Consider the following 8146-nt stretch of genomic DNA (forward strand, 5'->3'; position numbering starts at 1 on the left):
TTTTTCAAAAACATTGGTTCTTTGTTGATCTTAACTGTGCAGATTCGCTAAAAATTTTGCTTCAGGTATGTATATAAGACGGAAGCTATTTAGGGAGTCTTTTAATCTTGATAAATAAAAGAATAGTAATTGAACTTGAGGAAAATTAGGCCAGCTAAATTTTCCGCAATGATTTTCGCGTAAAAGTATATTCAATAATTAAGCGCAAAAATCTTCTTAAATAAGTCTTCTTAGCATTTTTTTAAATATTATTTTAGGCAAATGAAACAAAACTGTTTGGCTTTCCATACCATTGGCTACTCTCGTATGATGCCGGTGTTATTCAACCAAAAATCGCCTTTTCAAATTTATCTATTCTGATCGATAGCGATTTTACATTGTCGAGAAGAGAAAAGAATGGATCGTTTATATTTAAAAGAATTTATAAGAAGACTCCATATCAACTGCGGTTTGAAGTAGAAGATATTGGAAGTTGGGTACCCAAAACAGGTTTTCAGAAAAGTCAAAGGAAAGATTTAGGATCATTTGGAAATAGACAAAATATGGGAATTGTTTTAAGGGCTTGTATAGTAGTTACGCACAACGATACCTTAAATCATCTCACTGATAAAAGGTAAATAATAAACCAAAATGCATAAATATAATCATTTCTGGATGTAGGTTTTGTTGAATAGATATTAATCCGTGACATTTTCACCAACTGATGCCGAACTCGCTGTCGCCCCTTATGTATGCAGACATGCTCATGTTTTTAGAATTTTTTTAGAAGTTTTCTCAAATGTTCTCTGTTAATTTTTTATACTGAAGAGGATCTTTCCTTTAATACGGTTTAGTACACTTGAGATTAGGTCTTAGATGAGTATAAACCAAGAATCGAAGAAGAAATTTAAATACCCTTTGGCTAAAACAAATATCCAAAAATTATTTGAGCAAATTAGACATAGTTTCTTTTATCTGAACGCAATAGTCCCTATGTTAGGGCGTTTGAATGTACAGGGTGTCCCATATTGGGTAGTATTTTTGCAAAGTATCTCTGTTATTTTTAACGTTAACGGGATGAAAGTTTCGTGACAACATCCTACTTTTTCGTGAAGCTAAAGATTTCGTTAACAACATTTTCATAGCCTTTTTAGTTTTTAAGATACAAAGGCATTTTTCAAATTGTTGCCTTTTGCGACTCTCCTCATATATCCGTTTCTGAGTTATAAACCAAACTTTTTTTAAATAAAAAAAAAATGTTTTTTTTAAATGGAACACCCTGATATTTAAAAACTCTGTCTTTCTTTATCGTTTCAAAAATATATCATTCATATATCACTTGTTTTCATAAACATGCAAGTAAATTTTGATAGGACATGGCTATTGTTTATGACAGGAAACAAAAATGTAAACTATTTATTGGTTTTTAATCGATTTTTGATCTATTTTCCAGAACCAGTTTATGTTTGTTCTTTTGGCATTCTTTATTTAATTAATTTTGTCAAGTTCTTTGAATAATGACAGAGTATAAAAATTACGAAAAATTAATGAAAATTCTGAAGAAGCCTCGGAATTAAATTTTTACAGCAATGATGGCTATGAAAATCTCTATAAAAATAAGTTTCTGCTTGTTAGAAAAACAGAAAGGGAATAGTTTTTGGAGATATGTGCTCGTTTAAAAGCAAATTTAGTTGAGCACAGATCCTTTATTCACTCGCATCCTAAAACATACAATACAGATAACAGGAAAAGAAAAGAGACAGATATTTCGGGATACATATAAGCAACAGCTTCGTCATCATGTATGGAAACTCTCGTCATTGGAAACGAAATTGGTGTGAATCCAGAAAAATTTCATATAATCCAACTATATAAAACTGTTTTGCCAGTGGTATTTGCAGCAAATCGACACTAAATGTTATTGGAAGATTTATTATCTGGTCACGAATACTTTTTTTCAAGTGCGAGCAGTTTTAATCCCCACGATATCAGGAACTGGCACAGAGAAAATCAGCATTTAATATTTAAGAGAGGAACACTCGAATGTCATGTTTTAGTTTGGCAGACAAATAATTTATATAAGATTTTTAAAGAAGATCTTGCAGCACGTAGACAATACGATATAACACAATACGAAGGCAGATCTCCGAGAGGCAAATCAGCCTTTCAACATGTACAAAGACAAATGATTTTTTTATGCTATTCAAAGATAGTATTAGTATTAAATTATGCATTTAATTTTAGAAAATTGTCGTTTATTTGTGTATTTTTTAAATTTTTAAAACGGTAAAAAACTTCTTGGTTAATAAATATACAGGGTGTTATATTAAAAAAAAAACATAAGTTTAGTATATAACTTAAAGATGTTAAATACGCAACCAAAATTATCTAAAATATACGGAAAAAACTCTATACAAATATTATTTTATCTTTTAGATCAGTTAAAGGATAACGAAGATACACGGGGAGTCCCAAAATGCCCGGAATCTTAAAAACTAAAAGGTCTATGAAAATTTTGTTAACGGCATCCTTAGCTTACGAAAATGTAGCATACTGTTGCGAAATCCGCATCCCACTAACGTTAAAGATAACGTTAGAGAGAACTGGAAAATTTATCCAAGATAAACACTGTATTGTACCGTAAACTAGTTTATTTAAACACTTCACTACGAGACGCTAGAGATATTTTACTATATTCATTCAAGTCACGCGCCAATATTCCGAACTACTGTCGGCGATGGGGCTTCTTATATACTCGGCATAACGCTGTACCGGAAGATTCTTGCTGACATCGTGCGGTGTACCACTTGAATCATTCCCAAGTGACGGAGAATCAGCTGGTTTCTCGGTGTTTACAATATCACAGTACTTAGCATGTCCAAATATTTTTATGAAACAACTCAACGTATATACCAATCATACCCACTAATTTTGAACCAAAAAATCTATATAGCTTTCAAATCAAAAAATATCTTTCCTTAAAAAATAGAACTTTTTAGAATAATTCAATAAGTATAATCATCCACTTTAAAAATCTGCAATTTTTTTTATACCCATATTGATGTTCATGCTAAGATTTTTCTTTGATATTTGGGATTTTATTGCAAATGTGTACTACATGTATAAATTATTTAATCTTTTGTTTTCGGGTATAAATTATTCATTAAGGCGAACCTAATTTATGAGAAATCTGAAAAATCCTGGGCGTGCGAGAGAGATAAAGATTGTCAGATGGAAAATTTTTTTGATGAGAACTGCAACACAAAGATTTTATATGTCTGTGTTCAGGCCGTTCAAAAGAGATGTAAAATAAATTGCAATAACAAAAGTCATTCATAAAAGCTTTTTATTCAAAACCTCATTTTCCCGATTTTCTTTGCCTAAAGTGATTAGTATTACTTTAAGTACCTATTTAAATTAAGTAGACTTGATGCCATGCAGGTATCACTTAATTTGGATATTATTTAGTTCTAAATATAATCTAATGCGTAAACGCCTTCCTTTTAGAGATAAGCATATAGACAGTATTACAAAAGTTAATTACGCCCTAATTTTAATTCTGGCATCGATATTTAATGTGACCCTAAATATTTCTATCACTAATACATGGGGCTATAAAGATAATGCTTCTAATTGGAATGGTATGATGGGAGAACTTACCAGAAACGAAGCTGATATTGGAGGTAATTCTGCAGTTGTTTTAAATATTATTAATTTGTCCTATTTATATTTTTATAGGAACAGCTCTGTTTTTGACCAAAGAAAGAATTCATCTCATTGACTATATTGCTATGATTTCACCGACATTATCTAAGTTTGTATTCCGCCAACCAAAACTTTCTTATGTAAGTAACGTGTATACCTTACCATTTGATAGCAAAGTTTGGATTTCCAGTATATTTCTCGTTATTATTATAATGGGGTCACTTTACGGGCTTACAAGGTGGGAAAATTTAATAGCAGTACAGGTTAGTAAACCTTTTAATTTTTGTCATAAATAATAGACGTTATATTAATCAAAATGTTGATAATTTATCCTGGAAAACCTTTATTTGCAGAAAGTTAACAAAGTTGAAAATACCCCCGATGTATTTTTTGTCACATTTGGTGCTATGTGTCAGCAAGGAGCACCTTTTTTACCTAATAGGTTGGTTTATACATTTCTTATTATTATTATATTAAATATTATGTGCCTGAACTTGGTATTTTTGTTTTCAAAAATATTTTCCTCTCTTTTAGGAGTCCAGGCAGAATAGCAACTTTGGTTCTTTTTATATCCTTGATGTTTTTGTACGTTTCATATTCGGCAAACATTGTCGCTTTACTTCAAACGTCTTCAAAAAGTATACGAACGCTTGAAGACCTTCTAAAATCAAGACTTTCAGTTGGCGTCGATGACACGGTTTTCAATCGATACTATTTTAAGGTATACATTTAATAGCATATATTTAATTAAAAATGTAATTAAAAATATAATATTTACAAGTAAATTGGTCCGGCCACCTCAAGCCTTGGGTTAGAAATCAATCTCAATATTAACTTGCAATAACAATCTAAGTCAAAAGTTAAAAAGAGAAAAATAGTGTTTTTATTTTACGGCCTTACCTATGCATTTCTATTGAATTTCAATGCAACAAGTAACGGTTGTCGAGCGAAGACTCGATCAGTAGGCCTCGAAGTGTTTTTTCACTTGATTCACCCGCTTTTTTATTAATAAGACGTCATTAATTTGACTACTCAGCCTTTGCTGACTGTAGATCTAGACTGGACATCATCAGACCTAGACGAATTTTGTGAGTGGGCTATATCGTACAACCCAATATGTGCTAATCATATTATACTAATAATTAGAATTTCAAACAGTACTGCAGCGTTTTTACCAATCGTTAGGTGTGAACTAAAACAATAAAAAATAGGCATTAACTAATTTATTTACACACTTTAATACGAATACAGGACCACTCGCGATTATTAGAGATATTTATTCTTACTGTATTCATTTACAAGTATATTTAAATTTCGCGCCAATATTCCAAACTTTACTTCACTGAAGTGACAACTCGGCGATAATTGAAAATCGGCGATGCGGCTCCTTATATATTCGGCAGAACGCTGTTCCGGAGGATTCCCGTTAATTTTCGAGACGTCGTGGGGTGTACCATTTGTGTCATTCCGGAATAACGGAGAATCGGGGTTTATTCGGCCTGCATTCTTGCCTTTTTAAGAGAAAGCACACAGAGTGCGTTTCTGCCGACTACTCTGCCGTTGCTCTAGAACCCATATTAGCTACACTATCTTCAAGGCATCCCTATTCACTGGAACCACCACTAAACAAGTCAAAGCTTGACAGTTTAAGTGAATGTAGAATCTCTCTTCTTCTTCAGTGGCCTTTCTGCCACATCCTATTTAATATTATTAGTCTTTTCGCATCCTGATAATACAAGACTTATTCTTTTCAAAGAAATTTCATCACTAGAAAACAAGTATAAATTAAAAATAAATAAATAAACCACTTGAGGACGTAAGCCCGACCGTATTTCTATGTAGTGTTCCATATGTCTTTTCGTTTTATATATTTAGTGGTAGAGTTTAACACTTTCAGATTTATATATCAGTTATACTTTATTTACTAGACCGCAGATGAGCCTATAAGAAAATTGCTTTACCAGAAAAAGGTTGCACCAGCAGGTAAACCTCCGAACTTTATGTTTATAGAAGATGGGGTTAGAAAGATGAGAAAAGGACTCTTTGCTTTTCATATGGAAACTGGATCAGGGTACAAACTTGTTGGTAAGTATTCGAAACCTGCTGTCGTTAAACAAGCAGTGAACTTATTTATTTAAATCATAAAATGTCCAGCCGCCGTTGCAATGTTATTTAATTATGATCATAGGACACGAAACATACAAACTTAAAAGAATACAGAACGACTTTCAGACGCATCCAAATACCGTCTAGGGTACGCGGGCGATCTATGTCGAATCGCGAGATTCGAATTTTTCCATAGCGGTGAAAATAGTAGCCAGTTACAAAAAATAGCTTTAAATGCATGTTACAATCCTAATTTTTTTCTATGTTTTTTATGATTGTACAACATTAAATTTTAAAGGAAAATAATCTCAGTCTCAATAGTCCCAGTCTAGCTCAAATTCCTCTTTTGCAATTGAGTTCTTGGAAGGACCATCCAGAGAAAATTGGGGCTCGAGGTAAGAACGTAGACTTCCTTCTCCCCGTTTACTTTTTAACAATTATAAAATCAAGAATTACAAAGAAAGGTAAAGTGTTCATAGAATTTTGATCAAATTTTATATATTTACCCACCACATTCTCTGTTATACGATTTATTTCTCTGCCATACACGCTTTTCTCCCTTTGGTCGAAGCAAAAAACGTCGATCACTGCACTCAAACTCAATTTTCTCGCCAATTCCGATCTCAGGCAGAGAATTGATAATTCTTATACTCTGAAGCCTTGATCCTTTCAAAAACGCTGAATGTATGTTCAATACTTGCAACAGAGATGGGCAATGTACAAAACATGCGCAAGACTATAACACATGTTCGGAAAGTGTATTCAATTTCTTGGCACAAATTTTATTCAACAACTCAAATGGAGAAAGAGAAGCCTTGAAGTTTGCTTGGTAAATATATATGCTTTATATGAATCATTTCGCTAGATACCTCATGAGCTATGTCGTCAGCATATTTTTCCACAAAATTGTCTGCTGCGTTTCTGATTTCATCTTCTTCTCCACCAAAATAAAATATTGTTGGCAATATTTTCAACCGCGACGAAATCACAAGGAAACTTGTTCCTTTAAATTCAACTTCTTCTTCGGAACTGTCTTTGTAATAGATTGTAGGCGCAGCATTAATTTTGCTGCCTTTTTCCGATTGGTAGACAATTACGACCCGATATCCTCCATTTTGAATTTTTCAATGTATTTGATTCACCCATCCAGATCGCTGCAAGTTCCGTTGCGGTTTTTTATATCTTTCAATGCATTTTTCAAGCCAGAAAGATTTTGTGCAAACGATTTCACTGGATGGTCTTAGCGGACCATCGTGTTTTGGACAAGTTGTGAAGTGAAGCAGATATTCTGGATTTCAGTATATCCCAACGGACTGGCACTGCAGATTTTATATCACTTCTAGACAATGCTTCAGGATGTGCGATATAATGTTACGAGCACAAAGCCCTACGAATTCATTCTGAATTTCAACTGAAAGATCGTGCACTTGCATCCGTTGACGTAATTGAAAATGTAAGGTGAAATATGCAGTTTTTCCAGATGTTCACAAAGAATAGTGTCATAGTAGCTTATCAACTCCAGGATTCTGAATAAATTTCCATCATCACGCTCTCCGACATAAATACTTTCTTCTCCCAAAAGTAACTTTCTCTCCCAGAAACAGAATTATATCTAAAATACTTGTGGGAATTTCCATTTTTTGGTTTCGTAAGCTATTTTTCTATTTAAAGTAGAGTCCTTTCATATAGTCAGTTTCAATTCGTGGTATTTGATATGACAATGGATGTGGTCTTCGCTGTTTTCACGTGATGGCAATCTTTCAAGTAATTTTTTCCAAGCTTTCGTTGTCGAATATCCGCCAAGTCTACGGAGGTTTGACCAATTTAAAATATTTGTACTGGATAATACAAAAAAAAGCATTTTTGGTTTCACTCCAGACCAATCAATCATGAAGAATCTTCTCATCCTTCAGAAAGGATATTGATAACAGCACCTTTGTACACTTTCTTAAACTCAAGTCTAGTAGAAACTGTAAAATTATACCAGCGATCAATATATGCACCCATGGTCACAGTGAGCAAACCAAGATTCTACCATAAAAATTAAATATAAAGAAAAATTAGACATTCTGGAAAAATTAGTAACATATATTCGGTTATTAAATTTTAAAAAGTAAACAAATACATTCGGTCCAATAGACCCAACATCTCAAGGCCGTTAAACCGAAGAGATGAAAATAATATACATACCTGAATAAATTAGATTTTTTTTTATAATATATTATAATATTTAGGTGAAACATTTAAAGAAGATGAAAAATGTGACCTTCAAGAAATACAATTTTTACAAGTTGTGGATCCCTGGTTATCAATTCAGAAAAACTCCTCTTATAAGGAAAAGTTTAAAATTGGGTGA

The 8146-nt window shown here is 32.7% G+C and overlaps 1 protein-coding gene across 1 annotated transcript; it reads left to right on the forward strand.

The window, feature by feature from the left end:
- The first annotated feature begins 401 nt into the window (after nucleotides 1-401).
- On the forward strand, nucleotides 402-8146 carry LOC126741127 (ionotropic receptor 75a-like). The gene is made up of 7 exons (XM_050447460.1): nucleotides 402-613; nucleotides 3487-3662; nucleotides 3718-3947; nucleotides 4038-4126; nucleotides 4219-4405; nucleotides 5613-5769; nucleotides 8025-8146. Exons 1-7 carry the CDS (start codon nucleotides 543-545, stop codon nucleotides 8144-8146), a joined length of 1032 nt encoding a protein of 343 aa, XP_050303417.1. The 5' UTR covers nucleotides 402-542.

Source organism: Anthonomus grandis, chromosome 10 (assembly GCF_022605725.1).
Source record: "Anthonomus grandis grandis chromosome 10, icAntGran1.3, whole genome shotgun sequence".
Lineage (NCBI taxonomy): Eukaryota > Metazoa > Arthropoda > Insecta > Coleoptera > Curculionidae > Anthonomus > Anthonomus grandis.

Coding starts and splice junctions, on each gene's coding strand:
- LOC126741127 (XM_050447460.1), top strand. CDS start 543: ATGGGAATTGTTTTAAGGGCTTGTATAGTAGTTACGCACAACGATACC. Junction 614..3,486: donor AATCATCTCACTGATAAAAG/GTAAATAATAAA, acceptor CCTTCCTTTTAG/AGATAAGCATATAGACAGTA. Junction 4,127..4,218: donor GCACCTTTTTTACCTAATAG/GTTGGTTTATAC, acceptor CCTCTCTTTTAG/GAGTCCAGGCAGAATAGCAA.